Consider the following 27864-nt stretch of genomic DNA (forward strand, 5'->3'; position numbering starts at 1 on the left):
ATAGTATAGGTTTGCTAGGTTGGTAAACTGTATAGTATAGGTGCAAGAGACACATATATTATGTGTATAGTTTGTTGTATAATGTAGGAAATTATAAATCTAATATTGGCTGAACAATGGAAGAGAATCGTTAATTTTTATGTGGTCATAACGGAATTGTAAGAATATTTTTATGATTTTAATTTTAATAAAACTTACAAAACAATTGGATCAATATAGTTCTTTCCAGTGTTATTTAATACTCGTATACTATTAATTAATCCTGGGAGAAAATTTGAAAAAAATTTCTCATGTCTGTGTTGAAATAAAAACTTAATATCTAAAAAAAGAGACCATAGAAAATTTTACTGTTGATCTAAGTAACAGAAGAATTTGTTATGTGATCAGAATATCAGATTAGATAATTAAATGTAATTTTGTACTATAATCTTTTTTCTGTGATAAATTTATTGCCAATTTCATTTAAAACATTCATGAAGGACTACTTTCTGGTTAATCTTAACTGTTATAAATCAGATTTAAATTGGTATGATGGATCCATATTTTTGTAAAAGTAAAAATTATTCTATGATTGTAAAACCAATCTGTTTTTAAGTGCATATATTAACAAAGTAATATTTTGTAATAAACTAACAGCATGATAACGAGCAAATCTGTACATTTAAATAAGATTTCAAACTATTTAAAAGCTTTATAAGAAAATAAAAAGTATTCAACCATAAGGAAATGCGATTGGTGATTCCAGAAATGGTAAAACATGAATGAATAGATGGTTGCCATTTTGCTATTTTCATAATGGGTCTGAATTTATCAGCTGTTGCATCCTAATTTACAGTATTACAAACACCCTAGGACGGCTGAGTGTCTCAGGTTGGACTTTGGATCTGAGTTAGAGATAGCAAAGGTCCAAATCCTTAGCACTTTTTATCAGTACCTGTATCGACTCTCCACTTTATTCTGTTTGATAAGATCCTCACAAAGGCTACTGGCCTATAAGAATGGAGAGAATAAGGCATACAAGGGGATTGGTCCTCCCTTGAAAAGGAAGCAAGAAAAAAAAGTTAAAATGTACAAACAAGGTTTTAGAGTTAAATAAAGTAAATATATTGTAATTTTGCAACAAATCCCGTCATATTTTGTTCTTCATGCTATTTTATACATGACATGTACAGGTTAGGTGTAAGTCTGTGTACCTGTAGTACGACGTCTCCGATCTGAGCGTGCTCTTTGACCTGAGCGTTGTACGAGAGCTGAGTGAAGACTGGCGGGTTGTCATTGCTGTCGGTCACCGAGATGTTGACAGTGGCTTGTGTGCTGAGGGGTGGCACTCCCAGGTCAGTGGCCACCACTGTCAGGATATAGTTGTGGGCTCTCTCGTAGTCCAGGGGCTCCACGATACTGATCACCCCTGACAAACATCATGCGCCGTATAGATCCCAATCACATAAACCTACTTCTTGTCAACGTAATCAATTTATACTCATCTATCAAGTAGATCAGTATAAATAGAAAACCATTTCAATTAATCTTTAAAATTTAGCTAATGGAATAACGTTACTTTTATTTTGTTTTGTGGATATTTTCTCATGCTAATATTCCTTGCCAGCAACAATATCATTCTTAATACAATAATTAAAAACCTGGTAAAGTAAAACAAATGCTATGTGTGTACTAAATATGAGAAAAATTTCAGCTTTTGAACATTTAATTCTATATGTTTTGGAATTATAAATTATAATGTTCCGTCATAACAGTTGTCAGTGTTTCAAAATTTTCTTTTGGCTATATGCAATAAGATTTATAGATCTTTAACCCTTTTAGAAATAAATGACCTTTTGGTAGTATGTTAACTGAGTGACGGTAAAAATATGTTTCAAATCGTGCACAGACACTAGTGACACAAATTCTGACTTTGTTCTTGTATGCAGTGTGTTTATAAACTGTCATTCTATGTTTAAATTATAGTTTTTTTTAGTTTATTCATTATCTTTGTATAATACAACCATACAATATGTAACAATCTAAAAAAATAAACATGTCACAATTATTCAATTATACTTCAGAGTATTTAATTTAATATAATTTTTTATATAAGAATACATTAACAGTTCTTCATAAATAATTCAAATAACAGCTTCTTAGTTTATAAAATTGTGCTTAAGTTCACAAATGGCTAGAAAACTGAACAAACCCATTAGGGTTAAAACGGAACAGAACTTTCTTTACACTACAAAAGCTATGTTCCTAATTAAGTAAACATTAAGTGCTAAGATTAATAATTAATTTTTACACTCTTACCACATCATGTGTTCATCCTGAAAACTTAATCATGATGGGAAGTTTGGTTATGTTTGGAAAAGTCACATTGCTGTTCTTACAGTCCTCTTAATGTTGGTGCTAATTGAAGTATGAATAATAGTTTTCTATGAAATTTTGTGGAAGTGGTTGAGTTTTAAAGAGTGAATGTTTTAAACCATCAGGTATCAATTTTTGTTCTGTTTAATTGTTTTATAACTGTAAATATTGAACACTCCTTGACTAACCTGAAAATTGAAGAAGATTTTAAGAACTATCACAGAATAATTTTATTTATAGACAAATCAACATTAATATTTCAAATACTACTAAATTATTTAGACACCTAGATCATAAACAAGTATTAATATAGACTTTCACCTGAATGGAATAAGGTTGTTATTATAACATGTGTTTTGTCCTATCTTGATTGTGGACAAGTACTAGTCTGAAAGAACCTGAGTGACTCTTATCTGCAAGTCTTGATAGCTCAGTTGGCTAGATCAGAGTACTGTCAAACTTCACTATCAGGATCAGTGGTTCAAATCCCGCTATCGGCCCAAACTTTTTGCTTACTGATTTTAGTTGTAGTTAATAAAAAAAAATCAATAAAAGTCAGGAAATATTTTTTGTACATATTTCAACATTTATAACATTTATTTTCAATTTATAATTATATTTTATAATTAATATTGAATTATAAAATTCTACTGTTTTCTCCATGGCATCTAGAACAGATGAAAATATAAATGATTGCTCCAAGTTGTGGAAGATATGTCCGGCATGGGGGTGTATTTTGCACTCAGGGTTGTGTAAAAGTTGGGTACACTTGAGATGTATAGACCTGGCATATTCTGCAGTTAAAGACTTAAAAAAAGAAGAATTAGAAAAATGGAAATGTCCGGTTTGTCAGCAAGAGTCCACTGAAGAACCGTAAATAGTCTTAAAGATGTCGAAAACTCCGACTTAGAGCTATCCTTGTCCCTTGCTGCTGACATTGGAAATGCCCTTCTTCATGAAAATGAGGATTTGAAACAGGAGTTGCATAACATAAAAAACAGTAAATCATCTCGTTGAACTAGAGCTTGAGGATAAGATTATGCAAAAAGAAGAGGAAATAGAAGAATTAAATAAAAAATACAATCTAATAGAAAAACAACTATACGAGGAAAATACTCGCTTAAAGGCTAGGTTGAAGACTGAGCAAACTCAAAAAGCCGAGCTAATCATACTATGTGATCAAGAAAAGGAGGGAATACAGAAGGGACATTCAGAACTCTCAAAATCAATGCAAACCATGTAAAATATACCAGGAGGAAAGTGTCCAAAATGTTGTCCTCAATTAAGAGCCTAGAGGAAGTCATTGAGGTGCTGCAGAAAGACAATGTTGATCTACAAACTAAACTAAAAGCCGACGAGAAATATGTGTCAAAGTGTCTCAAATGCTTCCCTCCTCTTTCCAACAAGGTTCAGGCCATACTCAAGGATCAGACCAAGGTTTTTAATAAGGTTGGTTACAAAAGAGGTCGTTCAGTGGCACAGGAGAAAACCTCCAACATTGGATAACATAACGAAGAGTTCTTTTACGACCCAAAAATCCCTTTGCAGCTCTTTCTCACATAGATGACGATCTAGAAACTAGCATCACAAACACTGATGACAAAGCAAGAGCTGGGGAAGTCACTCTGCCAAGAATGTTGCTTTGCACTGATAGCCATGGTAAAGACCTAGCATGGTATATCAATAAACACAAAACATCCATACGATGCAATTGGTTTTTGTAAGACCTGGCGGCAGAGCTAGTCAGGTTTTGGATCATAAAAACATTGATGGGGAGGAGTTGAAGAACAAGGATATTTTGGTGATTTCCTGTGGCACTAACGATGTATCTCATAATGAAGCGCACCTAGCCATTGACGCCATTACTAGCACCTTAAAAAGATATAGTACAAAAAGAATCATTCTGGTTGACCTTCCTAACCGGTATGATTTGTTTGGACTGGTCTTGCGTAAACAAGGAAACTAAGAAAACTAATGTAGCCCTAAAGAACATTTGCGATGGTTTCAGTAATGTCACTCTTGTGGAAGCCAGCAAAGCCACTAGGGACCTCCACACAAGGCATGGTATGCACCTAAATCGTACGGGAAAGCTGTGGTTGGTGAGCAAGATATGTGAGGCGGCGGAGAGAGAAAGCTGATTCACCGTCACCCCCATCTGAGGAACCGAGAGCAACAGCGAGCAGCCTGCAACAGTAGACAACACACACAGGAAGCCCTCAGCAGTCAGCAGTACCTGGGTCTACAGCGGGAAAACTTACCAATGGCAGTCCAACACCTGATGACCTAGTGTGCAACAAGAGTGATGATGTAAATTCTGTATATAATTTTAAGTCTAGTTTAAGTCACAATTTGAAATCAAAATAACACCAAAAACTGTACGCATCATGCATTTAAATATCCAGTCAATAAGGAACAAGTTAAATGAGTTAGCTGTTATTTTAGATGAAGCCAATTGCGACATTGTCCTTATTAATGAGCACTGGCTGCACAAAATGGAAGTCTCCTTGTATGTTCCTGTAGGTTTTAATTTAGCTGCTGCCTTTTGCAGAGAAAATGCTTATGGAGGTGCTTCTATTCTTGTTAATGACAATATTGCTTTTGAGGTGATTGATATCGCCCCAATTTAACCCAAATTGGTTTACTTGAAGCTGTTTGTATACATGTAAATATTTGGAATGTAATTTTTATATCTGTATATAGGACTCCTAGCTCTATGTGCCAAATGTTTTTGGCTAATCTTGATAATCTCTTATGCTTTATTCAAAGAAAAAAAAGCCTAAATGTAAAAATTGTATTAGGGGGGGATTTTAATATTGACATTCTAAAGAGTGGAGAGCAAGACACTGTAATGTTTGTAAACCTTCTAAAATCATTCAATCTTTACTGCGTAAATAAACTCCCAACAAGAAATAACAGTTGTTATTGACAATATAGCTACAGATTTAGATAATAATTTGTATAAAAACCGCTTATGGAAGGAGAGAATCTCAGACCATTCTATTGTTTATTTTGAATTCACTGCTCCACTTACTGTTCCCCAAACTGTTAAAATCTCTTATAGGAAGATAAGTGATGAAAACATTGCAAGAGTTCACAGAAATAAGTTCTTTATTAAATTGGAACTTGTTGTATAACATAGAAGATGTAGATATTGCATATGATTATTTTTTAAGTAAATTATCAATAGTGTACAATAACAGTTGTCCAAAAAAAAACTAAAAATGTTAAACAGAGAAATCAAAGTAAGAATAATACTTCTTGGTTTGACAGTGGCTTAAGAAAAATGAGAAGCACGGTAATTATGTTACAGGATTTGCTAAAAATTCCTCATTACAAAACAATATATTACTTAAGAAGTGTTACATTGCCAAAAAGAAGTTTTACAGGAGTAAAATTAAAGAAGCAAAAATCTTGCATAATGAGAAACATATTAAAAAATTCAAAGAATAAATGTTCAGCCGCATGGAAAATAATAAAGTCTGAGGCTGGTAATTACTATAAACGGGAAAATCCAATACCACCTATTACAGCTGAAGAATTTAATAACTATTATATTGGCATTGGGAAAAATGTAGTTGATAGTGCTAAGGCAATTAATAAGAATAATATTAGTCATTTTTCCTTTCTAAGTAATGTTGAACAGCCTCCAGGAAACTTTTACTTGAACATATGTCAGCGAGCTTGATGTACTTAAGGTAATAAGATCATTAATAAACCCTCTAACAGTGAAGATGTGTATGGTTTTAGTAACAAAAAGTTATCAAACTTATTGCTGATGCTATTGTTAAGCCATTAACATTTTTTGATCAATCTTTCATTTCACTGTTCTAAATTTCCAGATTGCTTAAAAAAGTCTAGGAGTATACCTCTTTTTAAGAAAGGTAATAAAATCATGTATTGACAACTATAGAACAATATGTATTGTATCTGTGTTTTCAAAAATAATGGAGTCATGCGTTAAGAACCAACTGTTAGAATTCTTTGATCTATATAAACATTTTAAGTAATAGCCAATTTGGCTTTCGTCCTGGTCGATCTACAACTAAAGCTCTAAATGAAGTTGTAACTAATGTCATAAATAGCTTTGAGAACTGTGAATATGTTAATATGACTCTTGTGGATCTCAGTAAGGCCTTTGATTAGTATATCACATGAAACTCTACTGAGTAAACTGAAATACTATGGTATTGATGATAAACCGTTGCACTTCCTTAAAACTTATCTTTGTGGCAGATTACACAAAGTCTCAGTGGCCGGTTCAGAATCCTCATTTCAGGAGGTCCTTGCTGGGGTTCCACAGGGGTCAGTTTTGGGCCCACTCTTGTTTATTATGTATATAAATGATCTGCCAACCATATTCCATGTAAGACTATTCTATATGCAGATGACACTTCTTTTTTTAGTTACTGGCAAAGTTTTCCAAGAAGTGGAAGCACAAAGTGACCGAGTGATGGAAATTGCAAAACTCGTGGTTTGATGTCAACCATCTTTAAAGTCAATGGGGATAAAACTGAAACAATTTGTTTCACATTAAAAAAGTTGCACATAGCAGAGAGAGAGCTGTATTAAGCCAGTGAAATTACTTGGAGTAACATTAGATCAAAAAACTATCATGGGAAGCTCAAACTAACTCAGTAATTTCTAAACTATCTAAGGCTTGTTTTCTGTTACGTAAATTACAAAACTGTGTTGGTAGAAATATGTTGCTCTCTTCTTATTTCAGTGAAGTGACTTTCACTCACACTTACTTTATGCCTCAATGCTCTGGGGTAACAGTAGGGGTGCCAGTCAAGTTTTTGCGTGGCAAAGAAAGGCAGCAGTAAGAATTTTAGCCAATTTGGGTTATCAAGATGATTGTAAACAATGCTTTATTGACTACAATATAATGACTGTTCCTGGCATTTTCATATTTCAAAAATGTAATATATGTAAAGGAGAATTTTGAAGACTTTATCTGCTTTGATGAAATTCATGATTATGACACTAGGGGAGCTCGGGATATTGTTGCACCTTCCTCTAGACTTAGGAAAACATTAGTTAGCCATAAATATTTACAAATTAAATGTTTTAACAAATTACCTCAAACGTTTAGAAGCTTAGAACTACAACCATTTGCAGCTAAACTGTCGAACTGGCTTATAAGTAAGGCATTCTATTCCCTTGAAGAATTTTTTTGCTATGAATTGTTACCTTCCTTAGGCCTGGAATGGAGTTGTTGATTAGTTGTAATTTAATTCATTGTTTCAACTATTTATTTTGTTATGTATTTACTAATACTACAGTTACATTTTTTAAATTGACAAATACACTGTACGAATTAGTTCAATATATTATATCAGTTAATGACATTCAAATAAAATTGAGTAGCCTTATGACATTTTTATTTATTACATTAGTTATATTGACGTTGTCTATAGCAATTGTAATATTGACAAATGACAATAAAGATATTCTGATTCTGATTCTGATTCTGAAAACTTGATTATTGTGTTGTCAAATTAAAAAGTTGGTTAATGAATGATACTTTTAAACGAAATCCTACCTGTTTTGCCATCCATAGCAAACTTCCCATGCTCGTTGCCTCCCAGTATAGTGTAGACCACTTCAGCGTTGATGCCTGTGTCTAGTGATGTTGCCATGACACGAGCTACCTCCGTGTCCACTGCTGCGTTCTCTGGAATAGTGGTCTGGTAGGAGCGGGACACAAACTGTACATACCACAAAACACATGTTCAAGCGATTAGGTCTATTTTAATTGTTTAACACAAAGTATTTTCATGACTGTAACCTCCCTCACAGATAATTCCAGTATATCCACAGAGACTTGCACACCAGTTCAGATTTGAACCTACATTAGATTTATAGAGTACCTTTATTTCTTTCATTTATGATATTTTCATAATATCAAATGCTTTCAACAATAACGGAGTGTTTATAAAACAATATCTTGAAAATTGCTGAAATAAATTTATATTGTCAATTTATTAAAAGTAAGGACAAAAATCTGGAACTTGTATTATAAATGTATACACTTACTTGTGGCGGGTTGTCGTTAACGTCAAGCACACTGACACGGAGGGTGGTCTCCCGCCATAGCTGAGGTGAGCCCTGGTCCACCGCCCGTACCCTCAAGATGTACTCTGGGACCATTTCTCTGTCCAGTCCGGCCGCCAGTCTCACCAGTCCGCTCTCTGGGACCATCTCAAAAACTCCTTCGGCTGAGTCCTCCAGGTAGTAACGCACTTTACGGTTGATACCTACCCACAAAGCAACAGTAATAATCTTGGTGAAGGGGATAAGGTTAGGGGAAATTTAGAAGAGAAGCAGTCAATAAACCTGAATCCCTTGGGATATGAATCCCAGAATTGTTTATTATTTCATAAGTCACAGTGATAACATATAAAAGAAAATCTTGAGGGATGATCTGAAAATCCATTACTCCGGCTCAGCATCCTTTGTTAGTCTACATTGACCGCAATCAATAAGTAACAATTTTTTAAATTGTAATTTTATGAAGTGACTAAAAAACAGCAAATAGTCTTTCTTTCAGTACTTATTAATACTCAAATAAATTAATATTTTAACAGTATAGAAAATGTTAACTGGTGAATACTTTACAAAATTAAAATGCAGCAACCAGACTAAATGAGTAAAATACATATCTTAAGAGGATAAATACTGCAAAAAGTGTCCTTAAAAATTTTTACTGTGAAATTACTTCATAGAAAGGGGAAAATATCAGCTGCTTGATAAGGGAAATACAAATTATATGAAGTTGCATTGTAATAATTACACACTTAGAATTTCTTTTAATAATACTTACTTCTAAGAAACATATTATAGTATTATTAATATTTTAATACCAATTAGAAAGTGAGATGTCTGTACCTCTGTCCGGATCAGTGGCGTGCATCTTGGTGATAAGAGTTCCTGGGGGTGAGTCCTCGGGCAGAGCGGCCGTGTGGTTGGCAGTGGTGAAGCTGGGAGGATTGTCGTTGACATCAGATAGCACGATGTCGATGTGAGACACACACTCCCAGTCGGGTCGCTCACGGTCCTGAACGTGAGCGGTGAGCGAATAGTGAGCCTGAGTCTCACGGTCTAGAGATCGACTTGTCCGCAGCTCACCGGAGTCACGGTCCAGTGAGAAGTGCTCGGCCCCTTCACCCGTCAGATAATACTTGAGCCGTGGGTCTAAGTCGTTGTCTGCAGCCAGTACACTCAGCACGTAACTCCCTGCATCTGTGCCCTCGGACAGGCGTTCCCTGTATCTCGCCCTCAAGCAGTGAGGCTGTTCATCTGCAGCGAAAATAAATATTCATAACACTGTTTACTTAAAATCAAATCAATCTTTATTGCTTTTGAACAATATACAATACTGTATAGCAACAGTCATTATCCTACCTACTCATTCACACACATTCATACATACAAAAATTCCTCATCCAGCAAACATGCAATTCCTATATCACCTACACACACATGCTATTCCTAAAAGCACCTGACACCTACAGGCGTTTAAGATGAGATTTAAACTGTTTAGGATCGGCCAATGTTTTAAGATCCTCAGGGTGCCTATTGATCAACCTAACACCAGCCTGCGATGGCAAATGTAGAGAAGCCACCGTTCGATGGAGTTGACTGCGATAGTTGTCCCTGCCTCTTGTCTCATACTGGTGAGTGTTCCTTTGCTGAGCCAATGTGCCCTTTAATTTACAGAACACAGCCACCTCCAAGATGTAGAAGCAGGGCAAAGTCAGTACACCAAGCTCCCTGAAGGCATCTCTGCATGACTCTTTTCTCTTTAATTTTAAAATGATTCGCACAGCTTTCTTTTGAAGGCAAAATACTTTCCAGTTTGTTGTATGCACAGCTGCCCCAGAATCTTACTCCATATGCATGGTGCGGATAAACAGGGCCAAAATAAGCCATTCTCAGTATGTTGTGAGAACAGTATTTTGGCAAATTTCGCAAAGCATACAAACCTGAAGTTACTCTGGAACAAACACTTTCAACATGATTGTACCAGGTCAGACCTCAATTTAGGTACATCCCTATGAATTTTATGGAGTCAGATTCCTCTAAGAGGTTATCATCCACCAGGACAGCAGGCCATGCACTACCTTCATGCTGTCTCAGACAAAAATCAACTGTATTCAATTTTAAACGGTTTGCTTTCAAATTGATTTAAAAAAAAAAAATTGAATGCATGAATTCAATGAGACAAATGAATTGATTTCGAGCTCCTGCACAGAATTTGCAGTAATGCAGAGAGTCGTATCGTCAGCATATTGAATCAGTTTTCCAGTCTGGATCGATGAGTTCAAATTGTTAACGTAAATAGTAAAAAGCACTGGCCCAAGGATCGATCCCTGAGGGTTGCAGTTTGCCATTTTCAATTTTCTTGACATGATATTTGAGATCTGCACACACCGGTCTCTATCCTTCAAGTAGGACGAGATCCACCTATGCAGTAGACCCCGTATTCCACATGTCTCTAACTGATGTATCAGTGTCCTATAATGCACACAGTCAAAAGCCTTAAGAAAGATTGAGAAATATGCGGAGCACCTTATCTCGTCTCTCAAAACCATCGGCAACAACATCCAAAAGACTTGAAACCGCATCAATTGTTGATTTGTTTTTCCGGAAGCTAAATTGTTCAGGACAAAGTATGTTAAATCTTTCCAGAAAACTTTGTAGTTTATTCAAAAACACCTTTTCAAAAATGTTGATGAAAATTAGCAAGATTGTAATTGGGCAGTAATTTTTGATTTGATGATGATCTTCTTTCTTAAAAATTGGGACAATTTTGGTTGTTTTCAAATCATCCAGGTAAACACCGGATTGAAATGAGGAGTTTACCACTTTTGTTAGTGGAGTCAAGTTATGCTTGGAGCATTTTTTGACTAGCCACATGTACATACCATTGTTGGCACAAGATTTTTTTGAATTTAATCTTTGCACAATATCAGCCATCTCAGGGGTCAAGATCATTGACATACAGGTTCTTTACCGAGATCGTGGAAATGGGTTCAGTGAAGCACGAATCACTTGAACCAACTGAGGCAAAATACTTGTTAAATTCGTCAGCAATTTTTTGAGAGTCAACCTGTATTTTTTAAATTTGTTTTTAATGAGTAGTGAAAATTGTTTCGAATTTAGTGTTGGATGTTCTTATTTTATGGATTCATTAATTATTTTTCATGCTGTATTTGAAAAGTTCTTGTTATTATTTAATATTTTGTTTAATTCCATAGGCTCTAGCAGCTTTTATAACTTTCCTTTATATTCTTCTATAATTTTTTAAAATATTTTGAAATTTTCATTGTTTGTGTTGATAAAAATTGAGTGATCAATTTAAGTTTTTCACGAGATGAGAGAATGCCTTGTGTAATTCAAGTATTCTTATGTCACTTACTGAGTACTTTGAATTTTTTGAAAGGATATAAAATAATTAAGTAATTATTAAATAAATAAATATTAAATAAATAAATATTAAATAAATAGTAATTATTAAGAGAAAGTGTTCATTAAAATCATTGTGCATTTCATTTGGACATTTAATGTTATTTAAAAAGTTCCAACTTTCTCGCTCAAAGTGATAAATTAATTCGTTAATATTTTGAGAGTTTACATCTCGTTTGACCGTAATTTCTGCAAGACCAGTCACCGGATCATGTCCATTAATCACAACCTCCTGAGCGAAGTGATCAGAGATGGCAGGATTGAACACAACAACATCAACTTTCGGGATGTTGGTGATAACGTTGTTGATGGTTGTACTCGTCGTGGTGCATACTTCTGTAGGAGAGTTCACTAACGAATTTTCCTGTTTAAATGCAAGTATTGAACAATTTGATGGCATTGTAAAAATACAAGACACAACATTTCAGTTTGTATCCCTACCTTGCGCTTAGCAGTTGGCAGTTGTAACAACTTTTCTTAAACATATTGTTTATACTTTTTTTAGAGTACAAAGGTTTATGGTTTATACCTTTTAAAGTAAAAAAGATTTATGGTTTATACATTTTTAGAGTAACACAGATTTATGGTTTAACTTTTTTGGAATAAAAAAAGATTTATGGTTTATATTTTTTGAAAGTAAAAAATTCATAAAAAAGAGTAAAAAAGATTTTATGGAGATTCACGATTTCTGAACACTGAAATATAGCACCAAACTTAACACTCTACTTAAATAAACTTTTAAACAAGAATTTAAAATCTTCTCTCGTTTAGTTTGTCTTAATTTCAGTCCACTCCATTTCAGAAGTGTAAAAGTAAACATTATATTACATTAGAAAGGTTTTATAACTAAAATTTATGACGGAATCTGACAGGAATTTATGACAAGAAGTAAAAGTATGTTAATTCTAGGTGATTAAAATATAATAAAGGAGAGGAAAATTTGTTCACCATTGGCATCCAGAACTGTGATGTAGACATGGGTAATGGAGACAAACTTAGTGTCTGTGGCCTCCACAGTGAGACTGTAGCGCTCCTGGGTCTCACGGTCGAGGGGTCGAACTACATAGACTTGGCCAGTAGCACGTACACCGAACTGAGCACGTGGATCTCCTTGAGTGATGTAATACTCCACACTTGAGCCCAGTTCTGTGTCACGATCACTCACAGACAGTTGGGCCACCACTGTGCCAGCCAGTGCGTCCTCTCTCACTGTACACATAAATCAGTACGTCAAATATCACTACCAGAATAATCTGAACTACAGGGTCTGTTCAATAAGTATCGGGACTGTTTCCAAAAATCAAAATTTATTATAGGTATCATTACATTACAATTACTTAATAATCTTCAAAATAAATTCCTTCTGCATCGATACACTGAGTGTCGTTTCCAGAATACTGTTGAGAATCTCTGTTTTTACCTCTTAAACCACCTCGATGGAGTCGAACCGATGTCCTTTGAGCTTCCCTTCCATTCGCAAAAACAAGAAAAAGTCTGGAATACCCACAATTCATTGTCAGTAATAACGTTGTCAAAAAAAATCTTCATCTTCCTGGACGCAATCCAAATTTTCTAGCAATATTTACACCCGCGACAGTTTTTGTTCCTCACTCAAGACTTTCAGCACCAGTTTCACACAGTGCCTGAAAGGCCTCCTCAGTAATAAGAGTAATGGTTAAAGTCTTGTCAGAGACAAAAAATGTTTTCACAAACACGGTGATCGTCTCCTACAAGCTCCCCGGCCTTCTTTAAACATTTTGTGCCACTCAAAAGAATCTTGTTTAAGCCTGTTTAATGAAGTTCGAAGGTAATGAGATTAAAGTAAAACTTCACAGTGAAGCGTTGCTCGATGGTCCGCTCCATGCTGGCGCGATGACATCATAAAATAATCACAAAACCCATATCCTATCTCAAAGCATGCCCGCAGGCGACTTATCCTCTAGCGGTAGGGGACCCCTCTGCTGAGGCTGACTGGTCGGACTCTCCTCCACCGCTCCAATGAGGATAAGTGAACCGGCCCCAATACTTATCAAACAGACCCTGTATCTTCTAGCTATGGCTCTTTATACTTCAAAGACATGAATGATGGTGAATCAGGTAAGGTGTTCAGAAGTTGGTGAAAATAAATATTCCAGTGTACCTGCTCTCTTGTTTAAGCACCAAACATGTCCAAAAGGTCTGAAAAAAAGAGTAAAAAAGATTTTTTGTTACAGGCATAACAAAATATTCAAATATCCAGCATGGGGTTCTTACTTTTCAGCGAGAGGTTGAAAACATACTAAATTTCGTTCTAAATGTATATCATATTTACTGTAAGGTTATTATTCAAGATTTATAGAAATATGCCTAAGAAAAAACAGGGAACATCACAGAAAAAATATTTTACACCAACACTGACCAGATACAATAGGAATTATAGGTAAGGTAGCATTTAGTGAAAAACAAGAATGAAAATTTCATGAAGAATGAAGTGACAAAAAGACTTTTATACAAAAATGTTCAAAAAATTGAACCGAATATTTTTGAGCTGTTCCTGTTAAAAGTATAGAAAGCATGTACCCAACTGAATCAATTAAAAAGAATCTCAGAGCTAACTAAAATAATCCTCTGGATCTAGATGTACCTTGTATATATGAATGACTTATTATCTGGATAACTAATATAATGAAAGGTATTATTGCTAAAGAAATTCATTAACCTGTAGCACTGTACGATTCCTCAGCAAAGACAGGAGGATTATCATTGTAGTCGACCAGTCGGATGTGCAGAGTCGCTGAGGAAGTCTGCGGAGGAGAGCCATTATCAGTTGCCAACACAGTGATTGTATATGAGGGCACTGCCTCTCGGTCCAGAGGCACCAGAGTGGTCACCGAGCCGGAGTACGGGTCCACAGCGAACACATCCCCCGAACCGCTGAGGGAGTATCTAACCTCTCCGTTACTTCCTTCATCTTTGTCCGAGGCGTGCACTGTAACAGAATACAACAGTTTTCTCTTTGAAGAATCTGTACAAAGTGAAACAAACCATTTTATATAAACCTTCCTAAAAAAGAAAGCCTGACTGCACTACACATAACACAGCTATAGTGGAGAAGGTTGGTTCATTGTGAATGTTGAGTTTAACTCTATTTCACATTCCGCTTGGTGCAGTATTTGTAGACTGATACTGTCACAGACTTGACTCCTAGAATCTGAAGTCCACGTCCATCTGGAGAATTTAAAAAAAATCGGCAACAGAGATATTCAAAATATACTCTTTGCATCGGAGAGACATAGACTACTCCAATTGGTTTATCTAGCAGCCACCTAGAGTAATCTAGATGAAGAAGTAAATCTCTTTGTCTCATTACATGCACAATTGACGGCACTATCTATAAAGATTATTATTGAAGTGGTGTTTTTGCATATCCTCATTATGGTAAAATTTAAATGGTTAAGACAGAAGAATTAAACTTCTCATAATATATTGGTTTTATGAGATTTTATTTTATAATAGCTGTTACACTCCGCTTTGAACGCAAATTTTCAAAACCCAACTCTATAGCCTACTTAGTTGTAAAAGCACTTATGATGGAGATGTACAATATTTTTTAAATCAAAGTTAGCATACAGCAGGTATATAATATTTAAGTGGTCATTGTTAAGAAGATCAGAGGTTGCAACTGAACCTGGTGTTTGGTATATTTAGAATTTCTATCTAGATCATTTCTGATTTGTATAAATTACATTTCTGTTGTCTATGAGTTTAGAATAGAATAGAATAGAATAGAATAGAATAGAATAGAATAGAATAGAATTTATTTTTGAAAATATTACAATAGCACATTATATACATTGGTATACACAATGTAATACATCAATAAAGTAAGTAAACAACCAAATGCATACACAATGTACAAACCTAATGAGCAAACTTAAATAAAAATGTAACATTCTTGTAAATAAAATTAAAACAAAAACACTCGTAAATTAAAAGAAATATTTTCAAAAATAACTAGGGCCTCTAGAGGCAAGTGCCTGTGGAGAGGTTCCTTTTATTACAAAAATATTTTTTAGCTCAAAGAAAATTTCAATAAAACTTTGATTTTTTTATAAGCTCCTAAAAAAATTTATTAAAAGTGTGCTGCTGCAGTTACAAAGCAAATGAAAATCCACTTAAATAAATTCAAACTAAAATTTACTGTTACTTTCTTTAATTAACTAGGAATCTATGCAGAGAAGAAAAATCTAATTTATCAAAACCCAATAACCACTTCTTTAATGTTTTTGAAAATAACTTTATATTCTCACAACTAATAATTGAAGAAATTATACTAAACATTTTAGGTCCCAAAAAACAATAACTATTTGAAAAAAATGCTAGGTTAGGCTTTGGAACTGGTATTGGTTCTTGCTTTCTTAATTTGTTTTTGTAATTATTTTTTAATTCTGGTAAATTGCCACTTATGACATAAAATATTTTTAAAACTTTATAAACAAACATATATTTAAGGGGAAGAATATTTAAATCAACAAAAAGAGAAAAGATTTCTCCATTCTTCGTTTTCGTTTAATCAACCTTATGAATTTCTTTTGTTGAGTTAGAAGTGGCTTTAGATTTGTTTCATAGGCTCCACCCCAACAAAATATTCCATAGTCAAGCCTACTATTGACCAAAGAGAAGTACAGCATTCTTAACACTTCTTCAGTGCAAATGTATTGTAAAAAATAAAAAAATCTTAAAATATTGTTTAGTTTGCGTTTTAAAATTTCAATATGTGTCTTCCAGTTGATTTCTCTATCTAGCATGACTCCTAAATATTTTAAATTTTCGCACTGGGATACTACATAGTTTGCGTTGTTGTCCTAATTAAGAAAATAAATACTGTACACATGTCTCAGAAACCTACATTGGTCAAAAAGTCTACTTCCAGTCTAAAGTATTTCACTGCCACAGTTGTTTGCCTTATTGTCCCAATGGAGAAAATACTTATATATGCATCCATAGCACTGAGAAGCCTACTTCAGTAAAAACCTACTTCTGGCCATTGGAATTCACTTTCTGTGTAATGTATCTACGGTGCAACAGATCATTTGCCATGCTACCTTAATAAAGAATACATATATATAAATCTCTAAAACCAAGTCTGGTCAAGAAGCGTAGACATAGTTATAAAATGGAATTTTAGTATAAAGTTTAGTTTTAGTATATTTTTAAGTACTGTTTGTAATATTATAATACAGTAAATGTGAAAAAATAATAGGTTATTGTGTTCTGTTATGAGTTAAATGATATATAACATGTTACATTTGGAGAATTGATTGTGTTTGAAATTAAATTTTGAAAACTAAAGTTATCCTAAAATATCGAACCACTCCTAGAGTTAAAATAAGCTGCATAGACGACAAAACATAATAATGTCCAGAATAAAATATTTACCCTTGAAGACTGAAGTCCCCTCCATGACATTCTCAGGAACACCGAATACGTAAGTTTCACTGTCGAAGACTGGAGCGTTATCGTTTGTGTCGAGCACCTGCAGTGAAATCTCCGTGAGCGCAGTGAGTGGGGGGCTGGACTCAGTGAGTGCAAGGACTGCCAGTGAGTGTGCCGCTGTGTCCTCACGGTCCAGAGACCCAGACAGCGTCACTTTGCCACTAGAATCGACAGCGAATGTAGGACTGCCACTGATCAGTCTGTACTGAACCGGCATCTCGGCTACCAGCTGCAGTTGAGTGATCATGCTTCCTGAGGGAGCGTTCTCCGGGAGGAAGAACTTGTGGTCACCACGCTGAAAGAGTGGCGGGACGTCATCAGCCGACATGATGTACACTTGTACAGGTACGTCGGTGTGGAGCGGTGGTACTCCTGTGTCTGTCGCTCGGACAAAGAATTGGAACACTTGGTTTTCTATGAACAGAGTAAGTGGAAAACATTTTATTATTACGATCATACATCTGATAATTTTTAGTACAAAAATGGTTATGTGAAAGATTACAAATTTTTTAAAGGATTTAGGCAGTAACTTTAACAAAAAAAAAAACTAATTTTGCGATTCTCATCCATTTCCAATCCAAATAATTAACGTTTTGCCACAAAGTTCACAATAAAAAATTGGTATTAAGATACTTCTAATAGAGATCAACAAGCTAGAAGTTCATATTTACATTAGAAAGATATTCTATCAGGTTTCACAACCCCATTATACATGTTGTCATTATACATAAAAACCTTTGCTTTTCATATCAGTACATAACTTTACACAATCGTGTTTGATTGCCAGACACATAAATATACGATAAATCTGTGTCAGCCTAGTTGTTAAAGATTATTTCACTAAAATGTGTGGTGACTTTTAGTTCTTTTATCTCATTGGAAAAAAAAAAAGAAACTTTTCACTGAAAAGAATAAAAACACCGTTTTGAAAATCTTCCGGGAGAGGAGTCCCGGAGGTCACATTCTTGGAAATTATTCCATAACCACAGAACCTCAGGAGTTACAGTTCCATCACCTCTAGTTCTAGAAATTAAACACTGAGTCTAGCTTTTATTTAGGTCCCTGGCAGTTGGTTACAAGTTAAAAGCTAAAAAAATAATGCCATGAAAAATGTATCAATTGGTATTTTAGCCCTTTCAATACATAAAATTCCCTCCATTTTGACTCACACTAAAACTAACACATCTTCAATCGATTTCATGAAAAATTTTGTTGCATACTTTTACAAGATAGTTTACACTATCTCTCAGATTAAAAGAATATATAAATATAAAAATGATCAAACATTTACAAACTGTCAGTGAAAACTGAAAAAGTGTTGTTTGTTCTTTACCATAAGGCACAGCTGACTTGAGCAGGAAAAGAGCACCAGAATGAGGATGGATGGCGAACAGTTGTTTGACTCCACTGGTCTGAGTCTCGTACACGGAGAACTGTATTGTGGCTGATACTCCTTCGTCCTCATCCATCGCTCGAACCTGTGAGATAATACTGTTCTTGTACAACCGTTATCTATAATCTTCAGTTTTATCACTTGGCAATCGTTTTGATATAGCGTGAGGTAAAAGAAAAAATTTTGTGTCAAGATTAAGCTTATGTTCATATTTCGTTTTATGCTAAATGAATTGGCAGTTCCACTTGGATGCCAATAATGAAGTACAACATGCAAACACAATTTTAAAACATAAAAATTCTCCATGCGCTCACAGTTCAATAACACAAGTCTTGAATCAGAGGTGTCAACTTAAAGACATGATGTGGATCTTCGGATTGCACCAAAATATCTTAAAACACTATTTAGGTCTTTCAAAATAAATCGACACAACATAGTCCCCGAAAAAACAAAACGAAACTCTTAATTACTAATCCACAAAAAGATACTTCATCGCAGATGTTACGATGCCAACTTAAAACTAAAAATGTCATAAACTTAAAATGTCATATGATTGTACTCTGTTGGTTTATTTTCAATTTTCTCATTGCTCATAATACTAACGTAAAAATGTTTGAATTTTATTTTTTGGATAACTTTTTCAGTTTTAAATTTCGACAACAAAAACAATTAAGCTCTTCTTTGGATCAAGACTAACCGATGTTCAAGTTCAAGTCTCTACGGCCTTTTTATCAAAAGTTATCGCATGGACATACGGACACTGTGGTTTTAAGAAGCATGTCCGGTCCTTAATTACAGTATTACAATTCACATGTCTCAATATAAAATAGTAAGAAACTGTCTTAAATATTTGGTAACATTGAATATTACTGAAACCATAACTTTCACACTTCAAACAAGGCAGAGTATAGACAATAGACAATAGACAATATTCTTTATTCATAAACGTTGAGTTTAGAATTTTTGTCAATACAATAAAGGACATACAGAACATAAAATTAAAAATATCAGTTCATGATGCAATTGATTTCCAGTTTATGAACTCTTGAGTACTTGATCTGAAATGAATTATACCTTGAGGAAAGGTGAATGGACGGTCAGGTTGGCGTGGATGCAAGCTTTGTACTCGGACTGCAGGAACTGTGGGGGATTGTCATTAACATCAGACACGGAAAGTCGGACCGTGGACAAGCCAGATTTGCCTCCTCCGTCCACCGCCATGACAGGAATCTCGTACAGCGCCTGCTGTTCTCGGTCTAGTGAGCGGCGTGTCCAGATCTCTCCTGGGATAAACATAAACACAATCTATCACATCTTGTCCTGGGATATGTACTAGTTATTAACTCTCCAAACATTTATTTGGTAATTTTTACTCAATATATTCTAGATATTTTTATAGATAAGTACTGTACTAAGTTTCTAAAAGTGGTTTCAAACCCTGAAATATGTGACATGCTATTACAAAACTTGTTAATCTGAACCAATTACAGTGGTAATCAACCTTCAGTCACAAACAATCTCTACTTTTTGTCATATCATTTTGGTAAATAGTTAAATAGAATATAACGAAATATTACATTCATACATTGAAAAATATTCTTTTGGTTCTGTATTAGGCCTATATATGTTATTTATAGCCATATTTTTATTAAAGGTTTGTCTCTTATTCTATAATATTTCCTTAGTACTCCATAAAGTTTAATCCAACATCTCAAGCAAAGAGTAACTTATATTCAAATTTTGAGATCCACCTGTAATGTAATTTTATTGCACTGAACAGGAAATGTTGTGAAATTGTGTAAATTACAGAATTAATAGATTTTTAGCAAGAACAATATCATTTTTCAAATCAATTACATGTTAGCAAAATGTTGCTTAAGTATCACAAATATGAGGTACCATGTTTCTTCATATTATCCTTTGTTATAACTCATACTGCCTTATGAACTTTCAAGAAGCTTTCATCTTGTACTTTCAAGAAGTCATACTGAATTATTAATTACATCAAATTATAGACAATAGATGATGTGGATTAGGATGGGAGGTGGAAAAATGAATACAAGTGTTTGTGTAACAGGCATATAAAAATGTACGTGTGAGTGTGTGTTTGTTGCGTGGGTATGTTTGAAATATACTGTAAGCATTTATGGGTTATGTTTGGACAAGTATATTATGAGTATGACTGTATGCATTTTGGCTTGTATGTATTAGGAAATAAGTAATGGTGAATTTTGTACGCAGTTTTTCCGATGTCCGTCTGTGAACAAAGAGTTGCACCAAGGGCCGTCCATGGTCTTGGTCTCCAACTGTTGGTTGTTTTGTCCTTCTAATAATAATTTTCATCCACTTACTTAATCTAAATACATTCTCACTTCAATTTTATTATTCATTTCTATAAAAGATTTTCATTAAGATATACTAAAATTTTTACGGTTTGAAATACCAACTGAGTACTTTGTGGTGACTCGTTCTCACGCACAGGCTTTAGTAGCTCAGTTAGAATATTTCTCAAATAATTAAATTAGAAGTATAAATTTATTCGGAGAATAAACGATTTTGATTTGATTTGCTTCTGGACGACAAATCTATCAGTCAATGTAGTAAATGAAATCCATGATCATGGCAAATTGGAAGTTTAGTGTAGTTTAAGTAAACCACAAATAAACTTGTGTCACCTGTAATATTGTTGATAGAGAAAGTCTGCAGCAACAGCTGTGACGGGATGGAGTAAGTGACCTGGCCATAAGTGCCGGTATCGGGGTCCCTAGCAGTTACCGTGGCAACCGAACGGCCCGCCGGTAGGTTCTCCCCCACCTTGGCATCGTACTGGTGCCTCTCCATGACGGGACTGTTGCGGTTAGCTGACACCATCTCTACCCTCACCCGGCAGAAGCTGGTGTACACTCCGTCCGATACCGAGATGTTGAGTGTGTGCGTCTGCAGCTCCGTCAACTTGTGTAAGTTCACAACTGTCAAGATACCTGCAACAGAAGCTGATGTACACTCCGTCCGATACCGAGATGTTGAGTGTATGCGTCTGCAGCTCCGTCAACTTGTGTAAGTTCACAACTGTCAAGATACCTGCAACAGAACTGGTGGCTTCTAGTCACTGGTCACAATAAAGATCAATAAAATAATTAATGTTCTCTAACAAATAGTGCTATCAGAAACTGGTATTTTATTTACCCTAACTTTAAAATAAGTGCTTTAAGAATAATACAGAAAACTTTTAACAACTTTTGAAATCCAGTTTGAAAAAATTATTTACAGTGAACAAGTCAAAAATGGGATAGGATTGGAGCCGCCTCCTGCCAAGACACCATATCACATCCACATAAGGAAGGATAGTGGTCACTCTCAATCATGCCACCTTGGAAGAAGGGGATGTCAACTTTGTTCCAGACTCCATGTCAGATTGTGCACGTGCAGGTGTAAAGCTGCGTTTACAAAGGCAAGTAAAGTTCCGAGAGAACTTTCACAACTAATGTTGCTTAATATAAACAAGAATAAGTGATATTACTCATGTGAACTGTCGCAAGTACTTGCAACAGCTGCATCACTGGTTGTTATGTGAGTCAATGGAACTGTTCACACTTAACGATGATATCTCAGCAATGATTATAATTTATATTTTATTGTCCATCACTGTTGTACAGGATAACAGAATTTCAGACAGTTGCCATCGTTATAGGTTTTATAAGGTATAACACAAAGTTTTGAGGATTGGAATCTATCCTCTTCGTCAGGTGGGGAAGGTATTAATATATACAAAAATAACGAACAGAAAGAAGTAAAGAAGGGAAAGAAAAGCATTAAAACATATCCAAAACCTGCTTGGAGTCCATTCCAGGCATTGTCACTGTACATCCACTTGGACAGGCCCGGAAGAGGCTTGCCTTTACCCCTTCCCCTCCACGTATCGCTTTCCTGTACCATGTTTCAGATGACACTACTCGGTGCCAATGAAAGAGCCGGCATCGACAATTTTGTTAGTATCCCACTATAGCCTGTGCTAGTGTAATGTGTGATTTGTGCTTGGGACTTACATCTTGTACAGTGAAAACGCCTGGAATGGACAGCTTTTGGGTATGTTTGATCCTTTTCTTTCCCTTCTTTACTTCTTTCTGTTCGTTATTTTTGTATATATTAATACCTTCCCCACCTGACGAAGTGGATAGATTTCAATCCTCGAAACGTTGTGTTATACCTTTTATAGCCTATAACGATGGCAAATATCTGTTATCCTTTCAAACCTCCCACCATCGAAAATAACAAACTTTAAACAAAGAACTGTTATCTAGTTTTGGTGTACAACTGTCTAACATTGCTCGCAGGACAGATTTGTGTACACTAAACAGTTTTAATGTCTGACACTACTCTCCAATTCTCTTGTACAACTGGCAGACTGTATGCAAAAGCGTTTGTGAGACTTGTTGCGTCCGTTTAGACCAGCAATTTTTACTGTTGGACACAAAATTTGCATAACTTATTGCTTGCATAAACCCTAAACACCAAGAGCACAAAAAACCTATTCCAACATTCATCCTTCATTGTAAACTAGATCAGTCAATCAATCCTTTACCTAAATATCTCGAAATAAAGTGATGTGTTACTTCTGAACAGACATAATAAGAGTAACATATTGATTTGAGGTGTATCAATTTCTCACAACAAACCATTGACAAAAATTTCACAAGTTCGAAAGAGAACACACACTTGACAGCTACTTTAAGAACTTTTCGATAATAAACTAAAAATAAAATAGTAAAACTATAACAAGAAATAAAGAAACCAATAGGTCTTAGGAAAGTTGTGAGAACTAACCAGCATCAGGATCGATGTGGAACGTGTGGTGCTGGTTGCCTGCAGCTATACTGTATTGTAGGGGTCCAGTGTCGGGATCACTGGCAGTCACTAAGGTCACCAACTGACCCCTTGTGGCCTCCTCAGACAGCCAACATGTGTAGGAGGTCTGCTCGAACCTTGGTGCATTGTCATTCATATCTCCCACTAGAACAGAATATTGTTGATGACACATTCAACAACATTTGAGCTTTTTATTTTATACATTTAACATTGATAGGTTACAGTTTAATCTTAATGCAGTTTTACAGAGATTACTTTTACAGGTCTTGACTGATGTAAAAAGGTTATGGGAAGGTCATCTGCAACAAAAGTCACATCATTGGCAAATCCTTTTTAACAATTTTCAAAAATAAATTAAAAATTGGTAATGAGCTTGAAATAAAAACTAGAGTAAAAGTGGGGAAGGGGTAAGAGGAAATTACTGCCCCACTTACAGCCTTACTATATTTATTGACCTGCTGCTGAAATAACAGCCTGATTAATTTTAACCAGTCTTATATCCTTACACTCCATCCTTATATCCTTCCCCATCATTCTGCTGACTTTATAATGTCGAAAAAATTAGTAGTAATTATTCTATTCATTTTATTAGCCACCATATTACACAATGACAGAAGTTTGTACCAGTGATCCAGACGTGGACTGAGGTAGAGAGGCTGGGGGTGCCTGTGTCACGGGCCACAATCACAAGGTGGTGACAGTCTCGGACCTCATGGTCCAGAGAGCGCTTGAGGTACACGGATCCGTCCTCGGGGTCGACGTGGAAGTACTCGGAAGCATTTCCTGAGTTATGATCCAAGGCATAGCGGACAGCACTGTTCACACCTGCATAAAGACGTGTTTGATGGTCTAAATTGAATCTTATTATTTAGAACATATTGAGCTAAACAGCTATCAGGTTAATCTTAAAACTAAGTATGAGAAGTTTAACATTTAAAAAGTTTCAAAACACAAGGAGTTATGTCCTAATAATATTATAAATTTGAAATAGCTTTGTTTATTTGTTTTGTTTTCATGTGTAAATATTCTACCAATTGCACTGAAATTTTACATGGACATTCTTACAGTTCCTGGGATGAATATAGGCCTACTATTATTTTGAAAATCCCCTTTGGGCTACACCCACTGGTCTTTAAAATAGCAAAAATTATCACCTCGCATCATCTCTAAAGTTGTGTAATATTAATTGAATGATCCTGTCAAATGTAATCAACTGTTATGTGTATAAATATTGTTTTTTATTTTCAATTTGTTTACATTTATAGTGAGTAAATTGTCTAAAGATTAAACATAATTTATCACAAAACCTACAAAATCGCATGTGAAACCACGGGTAACTGCTAGTAAACAATAAAATAACAATAAAATCTCAACTTCTTGTTATTATACCTAATATCTCATATATACACTACTACTACTGTTGAACATACTATGATTTCTTTTGATAAATAACTTTGTGTACGGTTGAATACAATACTTACCATAATGTAAGACTAATAATAACGTAAGACTAATTTATAAAAAATAAATTGAAACAATGAATTTATCAGACCTAACAATAAATAACAAAGTTGTTAAACAACAAATATAATACCTAATGTACGTCAGGTTTAGCATTACAGTTATATTTTGACCTGCCAGGATTTGAGAACCACCCGTGACAAGAGGAAAATGTTACATAGCTAATGTCAAGGTACACACTAAACAACAAAAATTAGTGACAATTTATCTATAGATTTGTTTTTTATAATACTAACTTAATATAATTAAGACACTTATTTAACCTTAACCTAATCATTAAGTTGTATACTAATTTAACTTATTAACTTTCATTATTACCTACTGAGTGTCAAATTTATTAATTTAACCTTCTTTCTTTCTTTAAAAGAAGGTTTACATACAATAATAATTTAACTGTTAACCTGTATCATTATCAGTGGCGGTGACACGAAGCACGAGGGAACCAAATGGGGCGGCTTCGGAGACGGAGACGTTGTATGAATCAGTCGGGAACTCTGGCGGACAGTCGTTGACATCAGTGACCAGCACGCTGACCAACACCTCGGCGAAAACAGCTGTGACAGAATCTGTGGCACGCAGTGTGAGTGCGTACTGCTGCGTGCTCTCGTAGTCTAGCTCGTCCGCTACGTACAACACGCCTGGGCGCAAAAACCACATGTACAGTGAGATTATACTTAACGGGATACAGGAACCCAAATTTACGTACCTAGTTATTGTTAAAATTGTCTATTTTCGAAATTCTTTTCAAAATCAAGAGAACTAAATAAAAAGACTAACAGTCTGATTTTAACCATCACTCTTTGGGACATGTTCAAAACAAAACTAAAGTCCTGTATCTAAGTAAACAAAAACAAGCTAATTAACACAATTCAATGTAACAAAGTTACCTTTTCAATTTAACACGTTTATGACTGTGATAAATATGTTAAGAAAAGAATTTTCTATCCAGATTAAAATTTTATATCGTGGCACGTAAATTGTGGTGTTTCAGAAGTCACCTTTAAGCCATTGGTCCTCAAGTTGTGTTAAGTTAAGAGGACTTCTTAGCCCTAACTTCTCCTGGTAAAATAAGACATTCTTTAAGTTTTAATTTAAAATCATTTATCTTCCTGAAAAAACTAAATATGGGAGGCTGAGTGTTCTTCACTCAAATCAGCTCTGCTTTTTGTTTCTTTTATGACTGTGATAAATATGTTAAGAAAAGAATTTTCTATCCAGATTAAAATTTTATATCGTGGCACGTAAATTGTGGTGTTTCAGAAGTCACCTTTAAGCCATTGGTCCTCAAGTTGTGTTAAGTTAAGAGGACTTCTTAGCCCTAACTTCTCCTGGTAAAATAAGACATTCTTTAAGTTTTAATTTAAAATCATTTATCTTCCTGAAAAAACTAAATATGGGAGGCTGAGTGTTCTGCACTCAAATCAGCTCTGCTTTTTGTTTCTTCAGAGCTTGCATTGTTTTGTCTAAGGAACTAGAGCTAGATTTTTGTAATTATCCATTTATAAAGCAGCATCCTTTCCAGAAACTATATGCCTTGCAGTAATAAATCTACCACAACCAAAAGTAAAAAATACGGAATGCCATGCATTTGCTTCTTAAGTCAGTGGCTGTTCAACTGTAATTATAATATCTTGTTTATTTGTTGGTGGACTAATATTAAATTGATTGATCATATTATATGACTGTAAATACTGGTAACTATTTCAATAAAATATATATTTACAAATTAATTTTTAAGTGCAGATAATGAGTGTTTTACTAAATGACTCTGAATTTTTACATGCATGAATAACAAAATAGGTCTGTGAATAAAAGTCCTACTTACAGTTTGGCAATTTTCAATGGTCAATTTTTACATTTAATTTGAAAAACAATACAAATATAAAAAAATGTTGGTTTTTTTATCATATTTTTATGTCTGCATAAGCATATAGGTCACAGTTATGAATGAGATTATTTATTTTGAAAAAAAAAATTGCTTTAATGCTTTATGTGTCTGCACTACCAGTTTCATGAAGCAATTAAATAGAGTATTGTTATTGCTAAATTGTATTTGCTGTATTTGTGGATTTGTACTGACTCCTAAGCTTTCACTTAATTGTTTCCTTATGGAATAAAAAGAAGTTAACATTATTTCTGTAAAAGGAAATTAATCGAGGCTTCTTGCATTAAACTAGCAGACCGACTGATATCAGTCGAAATTTGGTCATTTTGGTTATCATTCTCAAAATGAACTATCAAGAAAACCTAAAATGTTAACAGATTCAAAAATTGTAATAAACAAAGCAGAGTCACAGTATGGTTTTGAGAAGTTCATCCACAATGAACCAATATAAAAACCCCACTCCCATTCATGTTTTTGCCACCATCTTCTACTTTGGCGATCATTTACTATTGGCCACTGGTCAGTTCTCTTTGATTGATCGGTTAGTGCAGACCTGTCGTGACCTGTATTCTTTATTTCAGTTTTAATGACTAGTGTTTTTCTTTTATTAAGTGCATGTTTTAGATATAATGTGCATGGAGTTGACAAACAACATGGCTACTGTTATTCCGGACTTATTTGTGTCACAACGCATAATAAGATATGATTTGTTTATTTTAACCTACATTGTAGTTTGTTATGCTGCGTATTCATCTCAAAACATAGTGTTCTTGATTTTTGTGTATAACTAATTGATGTTTCTATAGCAAATGTCCAGAAGAACCATGTTCCCTTTACACTCTTTATATCATCTAAAAGAAAGATAAAATAAAGCACTTTCACTTTAATATTTATCTTATGT

General features: G+C 34.6%; 1 protein-coding gene across 1 annotated transcript in view; it reads right to left on the reverse strand.

Moving 5' to 3' along the window:
* The window catches only part of LOC124358588 (fat-like cadherin-related tumor suppressor homolog), a 116370-nt gene that overhangs the window by 22200 nt on the left and 66306 nt on the right, over positions 1 to 27864 (reverse strand). Inside the window, exons 26-38 of the mRNA XM_046810892.1 lie at positions 25480 to 25716; positions 24182 to 24382; positions 23516 to 23701; positions 21367 to 21672; positions 19766 to 19974; positions 18632 to 18776; positions 17242 to 17712; positions 14522 to 14791; positions 12772 to 13032; positions 9244 to 9654; positions 8392 to 8612; positions 7898 to 8063; positions 1194 to 1408 (exon numbers count right to left, since the gene is read on the reverse strand). Of these exons, the coding sequence (XP_046666848.1) occupies positions 1194 to 1408; positions 7898 to 8063; positions 8392 to 8612; positions 9244 to 9654; positions 12772 to 13032; positions 14522 to 14791; positions 17242 to 17712; positions 18632 to 18776; positions 19766 to 19974; positions 21367 to 21672; positions 23516 to 23701; positions 24182 to 24382; positions 25480 to 25716 (3299 nt within the window). The remainder of the gene's footprint in view (positions 1 to 1193; positions 1409 to 7897; positions 8064 to 8391; positions 8613 to 9243; positions 9655 to 12771; positions 13033 to 14521; positions 14792 to 17241; positions 17713 to 18631; positions 18777 to 19765; positions 19975 to 21366; positions 21673 to 23515; positions 23702 to 24181; positions 24383 to 25479; positions 25717 to 27864) is intronic.

Source organism: Homalodisca vitripennis, chromosome 3 (genome assembly GCF_021130785.1).
Source record: "Homalodisca vitripennis isolate AUS2020 chromosome 3, UT_GWSS_2.1, whole genome shotgun sequence".
Taxonomy (NCBI): domain Eukaryota; kingdom Metazoa; phylum Arthropoda; class Insecta; order Hemiptera; family Cicadellidae; genus Homalodisca; species Homalodisca vitripennis.